This window comes from Oryx dammah, unplaced genomic scaffold, assembly GCF_014754425.2.
Source record: "Oryx dammah isolate SB20612 unplaced genomic scaffold, SCBI_Odam_1.1 HiC_scaffold_28, whole genome shotgun sequence".
NCBI classification, from domain to species: Eukaryota; Metazoa; Chordata; class Mammalia; order Artiodactyla; family Bovidae; genus Oryx; species Oryx dammah.
In genome coordinates this window covers 470,883-492,333 of record NW_024070212.1, presented here as the reverse complement: position 1 = coordinate 492,333, position 21,451 = coordinate 470,883, and the positions used below count along the sequence as shown (strand labels likewise).

Genomic DNA, 21,451 nt, shown 5'->3' with positions numbered 1-21,451 from the left:
GTGCGTGCGTGTGTGTCTTCCTGAGGGAGGAGATGGGAATCAGTGGTGTGTCTGTGTGTGTGTGTGCGTGCGTGTGTGTGTCTTCCTGAGGGAGATGGGAATCAGCTGTGTGTCTGTGTGTGTGTGTGTGTGTGCGTGTGTGTGTCTGTGTAGCCCACTGCTTGCCCAGCCTTAGACCCTGTTTGCTCTGAGAGTTAGAAGCCTAAGGCCTCAAGTGAGAGAGGTCAGGTCGGGAGTGACTTGGAAACGGGCAAGGGTGGAGCCCCTGGTGTCCTGGGCGTGGGGCAGGCTCGGCTGAGGAGTTTTCCTAAGATCTTTCACTTCCCCATTTCCCTGAAGCCATCAGCCACAGAAACCAAACCTTTGATTTGTTCCACTTCATCTTCAAATGTCACCGAGCTCCTCCTCTTGGGTGGGCACGTGCCATGGGAGAGAGGGTTGTCATCCGATGTGTAGTCTTCAAGCAGCATGACATCTGTTCCTAAAACCAAGGGCCAACTGTGCACCTCTAATTGGCAAAACCAAGTCCTCGCACGTTCTTTCCCACTCTCTCTAAACATCCCTTGCACTCCTCTCCCATTTATTCCAACCCACAGCCAGGTGCATCCAACTGCCTTGCAGCTTTGTCCAGGACACACAGTGTCTCTCGTCCCATTTCAGGGAGTTTGCAGCCAGCCACTGGGGCTGCTTTTCAGGCACACCAAAAACAGCAATGTTATCCAAGTGGATGGGTTACAGCCAGAACTAACATACTCAGAAGTGCTGAGTCAGCCAGACCTGGATTGGGGAAGGGGAGTCAGGCTGAGTGGAGGAAGGAGGTATTATTAAAGGGCTTTCTGTTCAGAGTGGTTTTTCTTACAGTTTGAATTTCTATCATTCTAGTTAAAATACGCTGGGCTAAATAAACATATAAATGCTGCATGTGTAAAGTTCTTTAGGGATCAAAAAGGGATTGAAAAATATGCCCCTCAAAAAGTAGGGGGAAGGCAGAGAGGAAGGAAGCTCTATTAGACCCGGGTAGACAGGTGGGGAGGGCTGGGGAGGGGAGCAGGGCTGAGCAGAGCCCTGACCCCACACTGGGGCAGAGGTTGGGACCAGCCCTCCTCTGTCTTAGGCTCCAGCTTTCAACCCTCCAAAGCCTGGTGCTCAGCAAATTAGGAAGAAAGCAGAGCCAGGAGCTCCTCATGTTCCCCCAGAACAACCTGCACAGATGTGCTCCTCTGGCGGACTTCACAGTATGGTGGTTCCGCACACGGGCTCCCGAGGTGGACAGATCTCAGGTTGCTTAGTCCCTCAGCAGCCTCCAAGGTGTATAAAATGGGGATAATTCTGTCTACCTCATAGAATTGCCACGAGAATTATGAGCTGGGGCATGTGAAGCTGTGACGCAGCTCCTGGAGCGCAGCAGGTGCCTGGTCCATGCGCTGAGAGCAGGGAGGCTGAAGCTCACATTCCAATCTGTGTGACCCCAGAACCCAAGCTCGCTCTTCTGACTACATGTTCCCTTACTCCTTTTTGCCTGGTCACCTCCTATTCACTCCACAGGCTTTAACATCACTTCCTCAGAGAAACTTTTCTCATGCTCCCATCCCCAAGTGCTCTCCCCCGAGCAGGGACACGTACCTGTCCGCTCTGTCCTCACGGCACTCGGCTTCCCCTCCCACAGCACTCATCACTGTTATGACCTTTTTAAATAGCAGAACTACTGAGGTATAATTTGCACCCACACAATTTGCCAATTTAAAGCCGCATAAGGTACACTCACCAGCACATCTCTGGAATATAGGGTAGTATCTGCTCAAGGCAGGGGCTTGGCAAGTAAGTATCTTTTTAGTGAATAAACGTCCCTGCCTCTGGATCCCTACTGGTTGTCTGAGAAGAGGTTCAAGAGGGCCTGAGGAGCAACAGCGACCTTCCTGTCCTTCAAGTTACAAGAGGGACTTTGGTCTACAAGGGAGGCTGTGACCAGTTGTTTAACCCTCTGGGCTGCCAGTGGGGGCGCATTTTCAGGGAATGTTCTACCTCCAGGGGAAATGCTCCAAGACAGGAGGCCTGGTCTGGGTCCCTGCCCGTGGCCCTTTACCCTAGAATTCCGCAATACAGGCTCAGATGACGAAACACAGATCAAAGCAGGGAGGAGTTTCCAAAAGTTTCCTGCTAGGGAGATGGAAGAAGAGCAGGGAGGGAAATATGGCTAGCCTGCTGTGTTGAGGTCCGGGCTGTAGAACCCTGGGTTCATGCCCAGCACGTGGACAGATGCCACCCTGGGATGCGGTGCTTCATCAGCTCTGTGAATGACAGCTCTTCATCCCTCTGGAGGGATACGGCCCCTCCCCGCCATGAGCCTCTCACCTCGTGCAGGGCTCCAGGTATGTGCTGGGGAGCACAGCAGCAGACTGTGATCCCACAAAGCCCAGTGCTGAGGGGAAGAGCCCTGGGCTGGCACCATGCCCTGGGCAGCAGCTGAAGGGAGGGTCTGGAGGATATTCATGGAGATACGTTTCATCAGAGAGACCAAGTTCCCCATAGGCAGATCTCAAGGCGTGTAAAGACATGACGAGGGATAGAGGGACAGTGCCCAAGTTCTGGGGCAAACGGGGAGCCTCACAAGTTTAGAAAAAATTGAATAGCTTGTCTGAGATAACACAGCTCTCAAAAAGCCAATTCAAGACTGAAAACCAGGCAGGTGGACTCTGGAGCCTGCCCTGGCTGGGGGTCATTATAACTCACAGAACAATTAACGATCATCCAGCATTTTAACTTTGAAGGCTTTCACTCAATTTGAATCTCACAACAACCCTGCCTGGCAGAGAGAACAGGAGCTGAGATTCCCATTATACAGAGGAAGAAACTGGGGCACAGAGATGCAGAAAAGCAAAAAGCCATGACCGGAAACCCAGACCCTGACTCTCACCCCCTACACCCTGGGAGGCGTTCCTCCCGCCCACATGCTCCTGCCTGGAACCGGGGAAATGCAACAGGCGAGACGCTTACCTGAGTCCTGAGAGCAGCTGAAGCCAGTATCCCCGGTGCTGCTGCTGCTCCCCAGGGGCTGCTCGCCTGCCATGAGGGCCGTGAGGTGTGGGGCCAGGCCCAGGTCTGCAAAGCAAGGTCGGCATTGACCGCACACTCGCGCCCAGTCCTCTCCTGTCCACCCCGTCCTCCCTGCAAAGGGCGCTCTGCAGTCACTGAAGACCCCAAGCTCTTGGCTGCCTTTCCCCAACTCCACCCCTTGTTCTCATCCCAGGGAGTCTGTGACAGCATTCACTGGGTCCTACCAGAGGGGAAGAGCTCGTGACAAAGGTCAAACACCAACAAGGCGGGTGGGAGCGAAAAGTGAGCGGTCCCGGGAGATCTCCCCGTGACCACCGCATGTGGGCGCTCCTTTAACTTCCAAGCCTACCTGAATACCAAAAGGTAGTTTAGAAGAGGCTGGAACCCCCAAGCAGAGAGGATGTTTGCAGGTTGGAAGGCAGGGGGTGGGCAACAACACTGACCTGAGAAAGGGCTGCGGCTGGCAACGGGGGAAGCCTGGAAGGAGACCCCCAAAAGCTTAAGGACCGAAGGCTCGGAGTCTCTGGGCAGGCGGGGTTCAGTGGAGACTCTACAGGAAGCAGCGGGTCCCCTCTATGGCTGGTCCCAACTTGGGCTCCAGGCACCTGCCCTCCATGCTGGCAGGGAGCAGACTGAGTGAAGTGGGGGACTCTGGCCTTAGTGACACCAGGCACATGGCAACATGGCAAAACTGAGGGAACAATGAGAGGCTGCCTAGGGAACAGTGGGACCCCCGCCCCACTGCCTTCCTCAACCCGGGCAGGAGGCCAGAGATCTCGTCCCCAGGGAAATCCAACCCGTCAGAGAGAAAAGCCCCACAGAGCCCAAGAGCGGGGCACCCTGTAAAACGACCCAGCCCCTCCACCCTTCGGTGTACGTGCCATCTGCTCCACTGCCCAGGGTTTCCCGATCCCTTTTCAGGGCTGCCTTATTAACCATGAGGGACAGTGAAGATCAGGAGACATTTAAGGACAAGCACTAACAGAGAGGGGGGAACAGAAAAGGAAGGAATAAAGAAAGGATCTGCAGGAGACGGGGGTGCAGGGAGTTTGTCTTAAGAAAACAAAATTCCAATTAGGTGTCCTCAGAAAATTAAGAAATAATGAATCTATGAACAAAAGAGCTGGAGGCCACAAAGACCATGGAGATAACAAAAAGGCACTCCTAGCAATTAAAAAAACAGCACAAAAAGTCAAACTCCTCCCATCTCCTGAGAAAGACCTACCTGCCATGAAGGACCTGCCATGGCAGACCACCTGAGTTTCCCCACAGCACGCTTACAGACAGGAGAGGCCTCAGCCTATGCTTTCATCATAACTCTTCAAGGGAACAAGGTGACTCTCCTCTTTCAGAGCCAAGGAGGAGACAGTCGGGGTTGGGGTGGGCAGCCCATGCAGACAGAGCTTCTCTTTTCATGAAACGTGTGGAGAACATTTTTGCAAGGGGCTGCCGCCTCTCCTAGGGGTTGGTGTAGGGGGCTGGATCCAGAGAAGATTCCAAACGTGATCATCCACCTGCAGGGTCTTGGCCTCAGAATATGACTATGTCTCAGCAGGAAGCCTGGCTTGAGGAGGGCGGCCTGTGGGGGTACACCCACTGCCAACTGGGACAGCTGAGGCCACAGTGGGCTTTGGACACATCCCTGAGGCTGCGGTGAAAGCTAAGCACAAGTCCTGGTCTCCACCAGTGGGAGGACTCACTGGAACCAGGCCAGTGCGGCTCAGCTAAGAGATCAGGAAACAGGGCAGCCAAGTGGTGACTCTATTCTCTGTTTATCCAGCATTTATCACTAGAGAATGGGTGCAGCACCCCAGAGTTTCTTCACATGAAGCAACAACACACTAGACTGGGCCCAGTCCAGCCCTTTTTAAAAGAAAAAAATTTTTTTTAAGAAATAAAGGAACAGGCACAAAGTGACAGGCCCAGAGATCGGATCAGAAGCCTGGCGCTGCCAAGAGAGCCACGAGCGCCTTGCAGAGGCCACAGGAGCAGAGTGCCATTCTGGGGTGAAACTGGCACTCTGAAGCAACCAGAAGCCCTCGCGGTGGCTCAGGAAAGGAACCTGGAGAAGCAAGCGGGGGGACATTCAGAGGCCCCGGGCCTCTTACCCTCCAGTCCAAACCTCACGAAGGCCGTGAGGTGGGCCATTTCCTCTAGCAAATGGAAGCCAGTGTCCTTTTCTCCACAAGATAACTGGGAAGGCTCTATCCCCAGTTTCAGGAACTTCGAGCACCAGGTGGGAGTGGCATCTGGAGAGGCCTCCCTCCACGCCTGCGAGTCGGGCCTGGTGGCAGTGCTGCCAGATGAGCCGCTGGCCCTTTCTCCTGAAATCCTCATCTTTGCTCCAACGCCTGCAGCCACCTATCAGCTTTGGATTTGTAGTGTAGCCTTCACTGGAAGGACTGATGTTGAAGCTGAAACTTCAATACTTTGGCCACCTGATGCGAAGAGCTGACTCATTGGAAAAGACCCTGATGCTGGGAAAGATTGAAGGCAGGAGGAGAAGGGGATGACAGAGGATGTGATGGTTGGATGGCATCACCAACTCAGTTTGGGTGAACTCCAGGAGTTGGTGATGGACAGGGAAGCCTGGCGTGCTGCGGTTCATGGGGTCACAAAGAGTCGGACATGACTGAGCGACTGAACTGAACTCCTAAGACCAAATATTAGCATTTAGTGCACCTTTCAGCTGGAGAAGGCAATGGCACCCCACTCCAGTACTCTTGCCTGGAAAATCCCATGGACAGAGGAGCCTGGTGGGCTGTAGTCCATGGGGTTGCTAACAGTTGGACATGACTGAGCGACTTCACTTTCGCTTTTCACTTTCATGCATTGGAGAAGGAAATGGCAACCCACTCCAGTGTTCTTGCCTGGAGAATCCCAGGGACAGGGGAGCCTGGTGGGATGCTGTCTATGGGGTCGCACAGAGTCGGACATGACTGAAGTGACTTAGCAGCAGCAGCAGCACCTTTCAGCACTAGAATCAATGTCCACTCCAGAGCTGACCTACCCACCATGAGGTGGCCCTGCCTGGCAACCATCAGGGAGGCCAGAGATCTCAATACCTCAGGGAGCGCCATGGTAATCTGCTAACAAGCCTTCACAGGCAGAAGGTATTGTAGTGGCCTGGTGAGAGTGGTACCCAGGGAAAACCTAAACTGATGCACTTTTTCAGTTTGGGGCTAATAGCATGAGAAAACCAAAATTCATGGATTATGGGTAAAATCTACATATGAAATCTTAATAAACGTGACTGCCTATGTAGAACTCCTGGCATGTCAGGGGCAGTAGAAAACGCCAGGTGTTTGTGGAATGCCACTACACCTGCTCACAAGCACTGTGAGGAAAGTTTATAATTCCAGGTACTGAATCCTTTGGTGAGAACTTTCCAGGTGCTCATGCAAATGGAGAGGAACAAAACCGAGAGAGGGCTTCTGAGTCTTTTCTTGCTGGCTTTGGAACAAATCTTATCACCCTTCTAATGCTGTGCTAACAGGAGAGAGCAAGTTCCTTCTCTGAGTGTAAGAGGGGTAGCCTGAAGCAGGCTGGGGCAGGGAAAGCCCACTGGGGTTTAGGCATCTGCTGCAGAGGCAAGTCATGCCTGCACAGGGTGCCAGCCCAGGGTCTGGTCACAGCCCTGGCTCAGCCAGAGGACAGGGATGTAAGGTGGAGGTCAGGGTTCTCCCTCCTAATCAGAAAGGCCATGGGTTTTCCTGGTATGACCAGAGTAGGGTTCAGGGATGGGATGGGCACTGCATTCTGCTTTTTTTTTAAAGACTCTTGCCAATGCTGTTGCCCACCTCCTAAAGTCAGGACATCTAGAGAAGAGACAGCAGGGATGCCTCCAGCTCTGATTCAAGGGAAGGCCAACAATTCAGAACCCATCATCCCAAATGCTCTTCAGCCCAAAAACAACCCACAAGACTGCTTCTCCCTCAATGAAGAGACCGCTCACTGCCTTGAGCTTGCCAGTGCAACCGCAGCTGGTGTTTTCCATCTGTACTCACAGCCTGACAGCTCGTCTAGGATAATCCCAAGTGGCTCACACAGAAAATCTTGGCCCCCAAAACAGATGTTTCTTTTTATTCTATCTACCCTCTCCTCCTCCGTTCTCTTTCCTCATTCTTAACGTCATTGGAATCGAAAATGTTTATTTTTTCTTTGCCTGGAAGATAATTGATTTTACAAAATCTGAACAAATAGGTTAATCAGTGAAATGAAACCAAACCCTGAATGTATTCCTCCTGGCTCACAAGTCATACTTGGAATCACAGTCTTGACAGTAGCAAGGGGTGAAATTCAGGAGCTAAAATACTGGGATCCCGAGAGATGTTTTTTTCTCCTATGGTCAAAATAAGGAGGGAGGTTCAAAAGGGAGAGCATATATGTATACCTATATATACGTTGAGGTCTGACATAAAACAACAAAAGTCTATAAAGCAATTATCCTTCAATTACAAAATAAATAAAATTTTTAAAAGTCCCAGAATTTCTTCCTTTCTCAAGAAAAAACACTCCGTTAGTTCATGAGGTAAATTAGTGATGTTGGTTTGCTGCCACATGGAACAGATCTCCTATCATCACTACTCTGGAGTACTCATAATTAAGGGTTGTAATTTTCACTCTCTTGGGAGGGGAGGTGGAAAGCCTATTTCCTGGAAATGAAAAATTAACTCAAGCAGTGAGTTGCCCAAAGTCATCTGGCAAGAGACTGGAACTGCACTCTGAACCACGTGGCTCTTTTCATGAATATGATCTGATAAGTGCCCTCAGAGTCTCCCTTCCAATAGCTCATCCAGGTGACAATCTCCCTCAAACAACAGAGTGGTAACTTTGGAGGCAAGATCCACCAACGCACGCTACAAACAGTGGGTGAAGTCTGAAGGGGAAATAGGATATTTTCATAACCTCTAAGTATCTCCTCTGCTGTACTCATTAATGACAATGGAAAAAATAGTGGATCTACAGTGGGGAAGCCTGCCAGACATCAACCTAACTGTATGGACTGAAAGTATTCCCCCAAATTTCTATACTGAAGCCCTAACTCCCAGTGTGACGGTATTCGGCAGTGGGTTCTTGGGGAGATAATTAGGTTTAGAAGAGGTCACAAGGGTGGGAAGACCAGAGAGCTTGCTCTCTCCTAACCCTCCACCATGGCAGGACAGAGCAAGAGGACAGCCAGGGAGAAAGCCCCACCAAAACTCAACCATGTGCCACTCTAAATTCAGACTCCAGCCTGCTGAACTGTGGAAAAATTAATGCCTTTGGTTTAAGCCATGCATTCTCTGGTATTTTGTTGTAGCAGCCTAGGCTATGATATCAACCAAGAGATCAAGAATAAAATTAGCTGGTAGTAAGACCTACAGATATATGTGCCCCTGGTATGCTTACTAGGAAGAGCACATCACCGGCCCAGCATCCTGCCAAAACGGTCACCTTGAGAACACATAAGCTAAACACAGATTGAGGGGCCGTCTACAAATTCCCTGAACAGAACTCTACAAAAGTGTCAAGTCAGGGAAGACAAGGAAAGAACAAAGACTTGTTAAAGATTGAAGAAGACAAAGGAGATGTTACGACTGAATACAACACGGGATCCTGAACTGGATCCTGGAACAGAAAAAGGATATCAGTAGGAATACATGTGAAATCTGAGTCAAGTTTATAGCTGTTAATAGCCAAGAACTCATGGTGCTATGGTTAGGCAAGATGTTAGCACAAGGAGAAGCTGAGGGGATGGGAATTCTCTTTCCAAATCTTCACTGAGTCTAAAATTATCTCAAAAGAAAAAAGCTTAAGAAAATTTATCCCAACTAGAGTAATTCCTTTGGATCTCATCAAAGGGCATGGGATTGTGTCCAGAAACTTAGCTCTGAAATCAATTATCAGATGGAGGAGCAGCTTTAACACATATCAGATAGTCAAACTCCTTCCATCTCCTGAGAAAGACCTACCTGCCATGAAGGACCAGTGACAGAGCAGAGGCTTGCCCTGAAGACATCATGAATTACTAGGGACGGTACAGTAGGAAAGGGCTTACTGTGAGGAAAGGGCTCAAGGAGGAGTATGTCCAGTAGGAGCAGCCGAGGAGGGAAAGGAGCACTTCAAAAAGGATTCTGCTTCAAGGAACACTGAACGGAGAAGGTAGCCTAGTTCAATGCTTAAATTCTTTTTTTTCTAGATAGAACTAACTGTATTTTCCAGGCCAGTGGGTCATGGCTGGGGTCACAGAACTCGTGTCCTCTGCCCTGCCCAGCTTGGGAAATCTGCTTGGGAATCACTGAGATGCTCCTTCCCCAAGGGAAACCTGTGCTTTAAGCCCCGAGGCTGCAGTCAGTCTGAGATCTCACCCATCAACCTGCTAGAGTGTCTGAGAGGACCATAGACTACACCTATGGGAGAGTGGGCATCCCTCTGCTGACAAGTTTCCAAGTTACCTGTGATCCTATTGGAAATGCTGAAGAGCCTAGACGTCCTCTGCCGCTGTACAAATGGTTCCCGGTAATACCGATCCCCAAAGCACATGCCCAGGAGTTCCTTGCGCACCGTCTTGTTCCAGAGTCCATAGATCAGAGGGTGGCAGATGGCGCTGGTGAAGGACAGCCAAGTGGCCCAGGTCTCCAGGGTTGGGGAGACACAGTTCTTCCCCCAGAGGGCCTCAGCGGTGATGACAAGCATGTAGGGGCCCCAGGTGGCCATGAAGGCACCGATGACCACCAGGATGGTGACGAGGGCTTTGCACTGGTTGGCCGAATAGACCACACCCTGAAAGGCGCTCTTCCTGCTGCCCGAGGAGGAGGTAGAGGTGCTGGAGTTCTTCCTCCCAGTCCTCTGCACGCCCACCTCCACAGTGACCACAGCGCCACAATGCACCTTCCGTGCTTTGATCCTGGCCACTCGGAAGATGAAGCCATAGCACACCAGCATGACCAGGAAGGGGAGCAGGGCACACCAGATCTGCCAGAACACGGTATAGCCAGGCTCCCGGTGCCACGCGGCCACACACATCCACTTGAACTCGTCAAACTCCACCGATGACCAGCCAAACAGAGGTGGCAGGCAGCCGATGAGGGAGTGAAGCCAGATGTAGGCAAGCACCATCACAGCCCGGTTGCCTGTGATCTTCATCGGGTACGCCATGGGATACAGGACAGCATAGTAGCTGCAAAAGGGATGGAGGGAGGTGAGAAGAGGCAAAACAGAGGAGAAACACACCAGGATGGATGCGCACTGCTTTCCTAGGTAGGGAGTTTGTTGGATTTCTCTCACTCCAGTCAGCCACAGGATGAATACTTCTAAAAGTAGTACCTTCTCCCAACTCCCCTGGACAAGTCACAGACTGGCCACATCATGCAGCCCCGTGGGACTCTTCATCAGAGAATGATTGTGTGCCAGGAAGGACACAGAGCTCAGGCAGCCCTGCCTCCAAGCCGCCACGCGAGTCCATTCATTTTGGGGGTGTGGCTAGTCATGAGGCATGTGCAGGAGTTCTAAGGAGTCAGGCCTCAAACCAAATCACTTCTGTGTTTCTAACATTAATCCTTTTAGATCAGTTTTCAGAGGGTTCTCAGAAACCAGAATAACTTCTAAGCATTATGGGGTTCATTCATTCAACAAACTGAAGGCCTGCCACATGCCAAGCCTCGTACTATGCACTGGTGTGTGTGCTCACTTACTAAGTTGTGTCTGACTCTCTGTGACCCCGTGGAGCAGAGCCTACTAAGCTCCTCTGTCCATGGGATTCTCCAGGCAAGAATACTGGAGTGGGTTGCCATTTTCCTCCTGGCTATGCACTGGAAATATAGGTAAAAAGATGCAGAGGGAGATAGGCACAGAAGCAGAGTATGAGGCTCTAGAGTGGAAAGGGCTACATTTAATCCTCACAAATGTTTGAAGTGCTGGACAGTATCATTATCTTCATCTTACAGTTGAGGACCCGAAAGGATAATCTGTCCCAGATAAGGAAGAGGAAGAAACAAGATAAAAACCCAGGCAACCTGACTCTATAGTCCCCAAGGCACATGGCAGCAATTTCCTGCAAATCCTCTTGTTCTGGAATCCACAGACCAGGGGTGGTTGCTAATCCCTTAGCTCTGTGAAGGAGGGAGGCCTAGAGAGTTACTGATTCATACTGATGGGGCCTTGGATCCCAAGTGCAGAATCAGGGCAGACTTCTTGGAGGAGATGGCACATAAACACAGGTCTTAAGAGATCAGAGGCACTGGTCCAGGAGCAGATGAGGCAGAGCCTTGGCAAGGTGCAGAGATGCACATGAGCACCGCCTGTCAATGCAAGAGACATAAGAGATGCAGGTTTGATCCCTGGGTCAGGAAGATTCCTTGGAGGAGAGAATGACATGTAATTTTGCCATGGAGAGAGGGGCCTGGCAGGCCTCCGTCCATGGGGTCACAGAGAGTCAGACATGACTGAGGCGACTTGGCACGCATGCACTGGCTCAGCAGGGAGGCTGTTGGTAGCTCAATCAGGCAGGCTAGGAGTGAAGGTGGAGCAGGGAGACAAGGAGCTAGGGGGCTGGGGAGCACTAAGCCTCGCTGGCCAGCTGAGTACTGATGCTTTAACCAGGATGAGTGGGAGTATTAAGACCATGGGGTTGAAGTAAATCACCACCCTCCTGACTCTTTTTATCCAAAACAAATGCTGTTTATTGATGGTGGTTCTGCATGAGGCCCCGTGTGGAGGGGCAGGGGTGACCACACTGACGCCACCTGGTATAGGCAGGACCACAGGAAGTGGCCACACGTGGCCTGTGAAGCCACTTTTTCCACCAGGACCTTCCTGAGTCACCCCTAGGCACTAGCAGCTCAGCAACAGGGGCCACAGCCTGAATGCCACCAGCTGCCTAGATAAACGTCCGTGGAGGAGCCGCTGCCTCAGTCAACACCTCTGTGTAGACTGTGTAATCAGTGGCAAGACAGGCTGCCGGTCTCAAGCCGTGAGGCCCTGCCAAGGTCTAGCCTGGAAAGAGTGCTTCCGAGTGTGAGACCTGAGGAGGGGAGACTGTAATTACGGGATCGATCACAGAAACTCTGCACGCCGGCTATGGTAAAGCAAGTCCTGTCTTACGCTGACATCTGGGTTTGCATCTTGCAAAGGCCCTGAAGCCGCATGAAAGCAGCATGCCTTTGGAGCTGAAATTCCTGGGTTCAGATGGTGATTCTGCTGTCTACTAGCTGTGTGTCCCTGGGAGTTATCTAACCTCTCAGAGCTTCAGTTCCTTCACCTGTAAAATGGGAAACACTTAGGATGGGAATCAGGTCTTAACACTAAGAGAGAGAGGTTGTCAGTAATTAGTCTCCAAGGGAGACTGGGAGGTCCTGCTATCCTGTTAAATAAAGTCTTCAAATAAATTGTGGATGCAAGTCTTGTTCAAGGACAGGATGTGCTAGAATGGGGGAAAGAGCTGGGGGGGCGCTCTCTTTAAACGGCAATAGGGACAAAGCTGGGTCTTTGTCCACTGACCTTTCCCTCTTCCTTCTTTTTGAAAAATTAATTAATTCTTTGGCTGGGTCAGGTCTTAGTTGCAGCACACGGGATCTTCACTGAGTCGTGCAGGATTTTTCATTATGGTACATGGACTCTAGTTGAAGTAGGTGGGCTCAGTAACTATGGCGCAGGAGCTTAGTTGCCCGCGGCACGTGGGGTCTTCATTTCCTGGCCAAGGATCGAACCTACGTCCCCTGCATTGTAAGGCAGATTCTTAACCCCTAGATCATTAGGGAAGAACCCCTTTCCTTTTTGAAGACAGAATCTTCATTCTGTTCCTGCAAAACTGCTGTGACCACAGGGGACCCTTGGCTTTTCTGAGCACCAGGGGATGAATCAGGCCATGCTGATGGTATCCTACCCCTTGCCAGGTGACCAGCTGAGGCACTGACCTGTGTAACAACGTCTGGCAAATGAAATGTGAGGGGAGTTTGCAAGGGTAGGATTGGGGGCACTTCCAGGAAGGTTTTCTTCACTTTAAAAAAAGAAACAAAGCAGGGATTTCTACTTTCCTCTGCCCATTTAAAAATCATACAGGCCCTTTGACCTCAGACAATACTTCAGGGGCAATACCTGGGTGTGGGAGGCCAGGCCTGAGGAATGTGAGCTGTCCTGGGCTCCTCGGATGAACCCTGTTCAACCAGTCATAAAAATCATTACAATTAATAAACTGCCCTCTGAACATGTCCTCTGGCTGTTCTCAACACCAGTCAGGATTATTATTCAATGGTAAAATTTCTTTGTATCACAGACTATCTAGAGTGTGGAGCATGAGCAATTCCACTAGATGTGCCAATGATTTCTCCCAGCTGAATCCCAGAGGCCCCTCAGGGTGCCCAGGCAGGGGGTTGGTGCTGGCTCCTGAGGGATCAGTCCCCTAGAATCAGAAGAGCCCTTGAAAGGCCAGAGTGATGCCTGTATAGACCCACACCCTCCAGGAGTTGCTTTGGTTTTAAGGTTTGGGGGGGCAAAATTTATATACATTGAAATGCACAAATCTACTACACCTTCATCAAGATATAAACATGCCAACATCTGTCCACAAACACACAAAAAATGGGTTTCACTGATTTGAAACTTCATTTTTTAAACTTAAACTTCATTTAGGCCTAGTGTGCAAGCTCAAAGGAAAATATAGAACAAAGGTGACTCCCTATACTCTGCAGGTTAACATAGGCCAAAATGGAGGGTTTTTTCCTTTTGTTTCTCATACTCTTAACTGTCTTCTGAAATGCTCTATCTTTTCTGCAACAACTCATCTTTAGACATGAGCCCAAGCACCACTCTTGGTCCCAAAAGAGGCTTTTGTGATGTCACGTGTAACTCAAAAGTTGTAATGACAATAGGGGCCCCAATGCTTAGCTCTCTTGCAATGAGACCACTCAGAAAACAACCCCTGTTTTTATAAGATGGCTTCACTAAAAACACAAACAGAATCTAAGCCAACTACAGCTACCTTGGAGTGAACACGTTATATTATGTTGAAAAATCTCCTGACAGCACTGTAAGTAACCATCCCACAATGCTGGTTACTTTCTTTTAAAATACTGTTTCAGAGCTGAAGTTTCATTCACTCCAGTCCAGAATGAAAATATAAACATCCTAACAGGACCTTAAACCCTGACAACTTCAAGGCTAAGCCAGAGGTGACCACATTGGACTTATTCATAGGGAAAATCCTCCCAGGTCGAATGATGTTCCCCACCTGGGTCTGCATCCACACTCAGGTTTAGGGACACTGACATCTCAATGGTGAATTTCACTCCAGCCAACTATTCTTTTCATGCTCTACCTTTGCTCTCTCATCATGGGGCTACAAGATGGACTTTTTTGGCTCATCTGCCAACCAGGCTCATGGATTTCTTTAGGTACGGTTCATAGGGTTCCTAACTGAGGACACATGTCAATTCCTGGAGATGATGGGGGTTGTCACAACCAGGAGGTGTTACTGGCATTTAGTGAGCAGAGGCCAGGGGTTCCCCTCAACACCCTACACGGAACAGTTTGTCACAACAAAGAAGTATCTGGTGCGACGTGTCAACCGAGCCAAGTCTGGCAAACCTTGAACTAAATATACTGGTTGGAAGAGGTGATGGACAACTGACTGCGTACTGTATGAATGGTTAAGAGCCCAACCTCTGGCACCTTGGAATTGGACAAGTCACTTAATAGCCATGAGGACTTGGGCCAGTTTGCAAAACAGCACTTTGCTCATCTGCAAAGGGAGTCTGATAGAGTTGTTGAGGATTAGCTGGGATAAATGTTAACAGCAGGGTGTAGTGCCTGGCTCGCGACTAACACTTCAGTTGAGTGCATGCCCCCTACCCTTGTTTTCTTTGGCTTTCTTACGTTGCCCCCATCTCTTTCTTCTCCCCATCCTCTCTCACTCTTCTCTCCTCACCTGTCTCTTCCTACCACCTCCTCTTGCTGGATTCCTTCTCTCCCTCTCACTCCCCGCCCCTTCACCTCTTTCTCCCTTTTTCGCACTCTGTCTTTTCTCTCTCTCACACTACTCCCCACACACACTGTCATATACACAAGAGCCACAGCGTTAGGTTTCCTACATAAAAGGCAAATGTGCAATCTCCAAAACTACTAACATCCAGGGGTGTTAGAAGGGGTATTTGAAATCCTGATCAGATGGCAATCATTTATATGAAGAGATCAATTAGCCAGTCCAGTCAGTTTGTACTTTCAGCCACACAAGTGGCCAATAATAAAAAATAAATTGCACCTGCCAAGAAAATATTTGAAGACATCACAATTTATAGCACTATATATAAATATAGTATAGTCAAAGATCTGGGCAAAGCACTGTGCTGGCCAAATCCATCTTGCTGTGCCTGCAGAAGGAAATGAACTATTTTCCAAAGACAACCAGGCCTTGGTGACTTGTTATCATAGTGAGGCAGAAGTCCTTAATTCATAGTTCTGTCCCTGAGTGACAGGGGGGCCAGGCTGTAGGGTCTGAGGTGCCTGGATTAAAGCTCTAGTGGGGTGACTGTGATGTCAATTTGTTCGTATACTTCCTCTGATCTCCGGCTATGTAACACAGACCATGCTTTTTCACCATGTTCTACCTTGCTCCTTCCTTTGTGTTCTCACAGTATGTTAAACATGCTGGCATTATATATACATCATATGGTCCTGAAATTACCTGGCCACATGTCTCTCCTCCTACACTGTGAAATCCTCCATGAGCTTCTTCAGCTGCATATTCCCAGCACCAACTGTGCCAGGCATACATTAGGTACTCAATAAACTGTTTATCAAATGAATAAACGGAGGCTTTTATGTAGGAAACCTAATGGTGCAGCTCTTGTGTGTGTGACAGTGTGTGGGCGGGGGGTAGGGCGGGAGGAAAAAAGACAAGAGTATGAGAAAAAGTTGGAAGGGGCCCTTGCAATCTGACTCACTGTTAGAACTTAGCTCAAATGCCATCTTTTCCCCACCCATGGGCTCCAGAACCTACCGTCAGATTCAGCGGCAGGATGTGTGCTCTAGTTTCCTGACCAGGGATTGAATCCAAGCCCCCTGCATGGGAGGGCAGAGTCTTAGCCACTGGACTGCCACTAAGAGTCCTCACGCCACAACTAAAGAGTTCGTGTGCCACAACTAAAGATTTTGAAAGCAGCAAATAAGACCCAACACAGCCAAATACATAAATTTTTTTTTTTGTAAAGCAGCAGCAGCGGGAGCTGTGACAGCACTTATTTCTGCTTTGTGTTCACATCAGCACCTGTGGGTCAGCCTCTGCCGAAAACCCAGGGACTCCTGGTCGGCAGAGGCTACATTCTAGTCATGCTGTATCCTACTACCTGGAGATTTAGTACAGACCCTTTCACAAAGTAGATATCCAGCAAATATTCCCAGCATCAAAGAATAAAGCATTGAAAGAGGCAAATTCTCTCTCATTTGATGCATTTGGATGACATGATTTGAGAATCTGTCATGCTTGCTGGTGAAAAAACGTTTCACTCTTAGCTTATTTAGGTCTCAGATCCAAGTAAGCAGCTTACAGCCTTGAAGAGCTGCCACTATTTACTGAACATCTATGTACAGAGAGCTCTGTGAGAGGCACTTAAAACTAATTCCCCTACTTTGCTCTTGAGCTGTTGGCCCCCACTCCACCTTCCACAGGACTCAGAACCCAGAAATGGATATTCCAAAAGCAATGATTTAAAAAAAAAAAAGAAATTCAAACAATAGTGAGATCCCATTCCATCCCACTGACAACAAAATCTCACTTATGTCTGTAATGCTGATCATCAGTCTTGATTAGGATGCTGACAAGTGGCTACTGGAGTGAAGATCCATACAGCCTTCTGAAGGGGAGCCTGCCTTTCACACATCAAGAATCTTGAAAGTGTGTTTACTTTGAAAACACAATTTCACAAACATACGTCTTCTTCAAAAGTGCTATTACATAAAATAGAAAGCTAACAGGGGACTGTAAAAATAAACTATAGTCCATCCAGAGGATGCAATACCATGTAACCACTAAAGACATGTTCTCAAAGGACATTTGCACATAGGAAAAATGCTCACAATCACGTTAAGTGAAAAAGCAGGTCACAAAACCACAGTGCCTTGAGCCGATTTTCTAAATTTATAGCATACAGCCAAAAATCCCTGGAGGCAAATATGCTAAAAAAGTAAACAGGGATTGATTGATCGCTTATTAGTAGGATTATGGATATGTCTACGTCTATGGATATGTCTTGTTGCTATTCAGTCACTCAGTTGTGTCTGACTCTTTGCGATCCCATGAACTGCAGCATGCCAGGCTTCCCTGTCCTGCACAATCTCCTAGAGTTTGCTCAAACTCATGGCCATTGAATCGGTGATGCCATCCAACCATCGCATCCTCTGTTATCCCCTTCTCCTCCTGCCTTCAATCTTTCTGAGCGTCAGGGTCTTTTCCAAAGAGGTAGCTCTTCCGATGAGGCTTCAGGTGGCCAAAGTATTGGAGTTTCAGCTTCAGCATCAGTCCTTCCAATGAACATTCAGGACTGACTTCCTTTAGTATTGACTGGTTGGGTCTCCTTGCAGTCCAAGGGATCCTCGAGTCTTCTCCAGCACCACAGTTCAAAAGTATCAGTTCTTCAGCACTCAGCTTTCTTTACTCTCACAGCCACACATGATTACTAGAAAAACCATAGCTTTGACTATACAGACCTTTGTCAGCAAAGTCATGTCTCTGCTTTTTAATATGCTATCTAGGTTTGTCATAGCTTTTCTTCCAAGGAGAAAGCATCTTTTAATTTCATGGCTGTAGACACAACCCACAGTGATTTTGGAGTCCAAGAAAATAAAGTCTGTCACTGTTTCTACTTTTTACCCATCTATTTGCCATGTAGTGACGGGACTAGATGCCATGACCTTAGTTTTTTGAATGGTGAGTTCTAAGCCAGCTTTTTCACTCTCCTCTTTCACTTTCATCAAGAGATTCTTTAGTTCCTCTTCACTTTCTGTCATTAGGATGGTGTCATCTGCATATCTGAGGTTACTGATATTTCTCCTGGCAGTACTGATTCCAGCTAAAGCTTCATCCAGCCTGGGATTTCGCATGATGTACTCTGCATAAAAGTTAAATAAGCAGAGTGCAATATACAGCCTTGACATACTCCTTTTCCAGTTTTGAACTGGTCCATCATTCCATGTCCAGTTCTAACTGTTGCTTCCTGACCTGCATACAGGTTTCTCAGGAGGCAGGTAAGGTAATCTGGTATTCCCATCTTCTTAAGAATTTTCCTTAGTTTGTTGTGATCCACGCAGTGAAAGGCTTTAGCATAATGAAGCAGAAGTAGATGTTTTTCTGGAATTCTCTTGCTTTTTCTATGATCCAACAGATGTTGGCAATTTAATCTCTGGTTCCTCTACTTTTTCTAAATCCAGCTTGTACATATGGAAACTGTCAGTTCACATACTGTTAAAGCCTAGCTTGAAGGATTTTGAATATTACCTTGCTAGCATGTGAAATGAGTACAATTGTGCGGTAGTTTGAACATTCTTTGGTATGGCCCTTCTTTGGGATTCGAATGAAAACTGACTTTTTCCAGTCCTGTGGCCACTGCTGAATTTTCCAAAGTTGCTGGCATATTGAGTGCAGCACTTTCACAGCATCATCTTTTAGGTTTTGAAATAGGTCAGCTGGAATTCCATCACCTCCACTAGCTTTGTTTGTAGTACCTCTTGACTTCAAACTCCAGGATGTCTGGCTCTAGGAAAGTGATTACACCGTTGTGGTTATCTAGGTCAATAAGACTTTTTTTGTATAGTTCTTCTATGTATTCCTGCCACCTTTTCTTATCTTCTGCTTCTGTTAAGTCCATACTATTTCTGTCCTTTATTGTGCCCATCTTTGCAGGAAATGTTCTCTTGTTATCTCTAATTTTCTTGAAGAGATCTCTAGTCTTTCCCATTCTATTGTTTTACTCCACTTTTTGCACTGTTCACTTAAGAAGGCTTTCTTATCTCTCCTTGCTATTCTTTGGTACTCTGCATAGAATGTATATACAACTCTGCATGGTATGTCTTATTTTGCTATTTATATTTTCAGTATTATTTTTATTGTTGGTGGGGAAAGAACATACTTGGAGAAGGCACCTGATGGCTTCCTTCATTCTAACCCCTGCAGTTACAGAGAACCAGCAGGGGTCTGGCCTTGGGCCTTGTGGAGGCCTGCACCTTGGGCGGACCTGATGATTCTAAGGGAGCCAGGGGACTTGTGTCACCCAGTGATGACAGCCATGGTGAGCAACCTCTGTGTTTCCCCTGACTCCACTGCTAGCTCTAGCCCCATTCTGTAAATCAAACAGAATCTGAATCTCCCCTCTTCGTTTCTGTGCAGTTGAACCCTTGCCTGGGATGAACGAAGTGCCCAGTGGCAAAATCCTAAGAAAGCAGATGATGCTATGGGTTGGAAACGTGTTGTCAAACCCTGTAGGACTTGCACAACCAAATCTGACAGCCCAACTCACTATCTGGAAGAACCTTCTAGGCAGAGCTGAGGAGAGCTCTAGGCAGAGCTGCTTCTTGCTTTTAGAGCCATCCATGCCACAGGAAGGGAAAGCTCAGATTTCCACTGTTTCCCCTGGGTAGCACTGTCTTTATTCCCTCAGTTGTCTTCCCTTCCCTGCTCTCATTTCCATCTGGGACAGGCCCCAGCACTGCAGAGGATGGAGAATATTTCTTCTTTAGGCTGCCCCGGTGCAGCTCTGGTCCAACCTGAGCTAAAGAAAGCAGGCAGCACTTTGGGGAAGAACTGGCTTGGGGCCTCCTTTGCCATGCCACCTTCCTCAGTTTCTGTCTCATCTATCAGCTGAAAAGTAGAGGTTTCTAGAACTTTTTTAAGTATTGGAACTTCTTTTAAAAAATAAAACTATATGCAAGCTAGATCAGATAAAATCAGAGGTGCTTTGGTTGAAGGGATGAAAGAAGAGGAAAAACCCTGCTTTCTCACCCTCTCCAGCACAGCCCCTGGCACCCTCCAGAGCAACTGAAGCAGCTTGGAAGGCATGATCTGAGGATCCCCCTTGGCCCATACTCCTAAATCCTTCAGTTCTCTGTGAGGCAAGCTTACCGGTCGACAGCGATGATCCCAAGGGTGAGCATGCTGGCTGAGCTGATGAGCAGGTAGAGGAGGGCTGAGAAATTGCACCAGACCACACCGAAGATCCATTCCCTCCGAATGGAGCTGGTCACCACGAAAGGCAGCACCAGTACAGACAGCAGGAAGTTGGATAGGGTCAGGCTGAAGACAAACTTGTTGCTGAGGGTAAGGAGATAGGACTTCCTGTACAAGGTGATCACGATGACCAGGTTGCCCAGGCAGACAAAAACGGTGATGACGACGATGGCGATGAACTCTGTGACGCCGCCGCCCCCTTGGTCACTGGCCTCCTCGGTGAGGTTACTCAGCTCCTTCCTGTGGCCGAGGGAGGAGTTGAGGCTCATGATCAGTGTACCTCAGCAGGGGGTGGGCAGAGCATGCTGGATGACTGGAAAGACAAGCCCCGGGGGCAGAAGAGGAGTCATCAAACCACAGCATGTGCACTTTACAGAGGGAAGCCAAGGCCCCCCGGATCCTCGTCAGTTGTCCTCATGCAAGCTCTACAGAGGCAGCCAGTTTCCTACAACCAACTCTTCATGTGACTCACAGTATTCCCTGGAACAACGCATTCCCCTAGTCTAAAACCTCCTATCCATTCTCCCCAGGACCAGCGGTTAAAAACGTTTAGTGTACTCAAGAATCTCCTGCAGTACCAGCTCAAAGAGCTGATTCTTGAGCTCCACCCCTAAAGATTCTAGTCCCAGGGAACAGAGGTACAGCCTAGGAGCCTGCATTTTAGACAAGCACGGGACAGGTGATTCTGATTCAGCCCACGTGGTTTATGTAGACTGTTGCTTCTGGACCCCTGCAATGCAGTGTGGACCCTGAACCAGCAGCATCAACATTATCTGGTGCTTACTAGAGATGCAGAATCTCAGGCCCACCTCTGAATTACCAAATCAGAACCTGTGTGTTAATCCCACTTCTGGTTTGATTCCTCCGCCCATTAAAGTTGGACAATAAAATTATCATAGGGATTAGTCTGCGGTCTTTAAGCAGGGATTTAACAAGCACAGTTCATACCGAGACATTGCTGCTGTTCTCATCAGTCGTGGGGATAAAGGGCAAGGAGCCAACAATAAAGATACATGGATAAGAGAATAAGAGTTTGAGGTCTTTGCCCACAAATACCATTCTCGACAAGGGGCAGTCCCTGCTCTCAGGATGCTGGCTCAGGTTTCGGTAAAAACTCAAGGTTGACATATTTTAACATCAAATCCTACAGACAAATGTTTCTCCAAAATTTTCATCTACTTTTTCAGCCAAAAAATCCCACAG

General features: G+C 48.5%; 1 protein-coding gene across 3 annotated transcripts in view; it reads right to left on the bottom strand.

The window, feature by feature from the left end:
- GPR161 (G protein-coupled receptor 161) overlaps positions 1-21,451 on the bottom strand; it is a 60,081-nt gene that overhangs the window by 2,675 nt on the left and 35,955 nt on the right. The window contains exons 2-5 of one of the 3 annotated variants that reach the window (XM_040229942.1): positions 20,144-20,561; positions 9,492-10,216; positions 2,995-3,099; positions 362-481 (exon numbers count right to left, since the gene is read on the bottom strand). In XM_040229942.1, coding sequence (XP_040085876.1) covers positions 362-481; positions 2,995-3,099; positions 9,492-10,216; positions 20,144-20,517 — 1,324 coding nt within the window. In that variant the 5' untranslated portion in view covers positions 20,518-20,561. Of the gene's footprint in view, positions 1-361; positions 482-2,994; positions 3,100-9,491; positions 10,217-20,143; positions 21,433-21,451 lie in introns of those variants that run through there. The other 2 variants (XM_040229943.1, XM_040229941.1) reach the window with 2 other exon arrangements.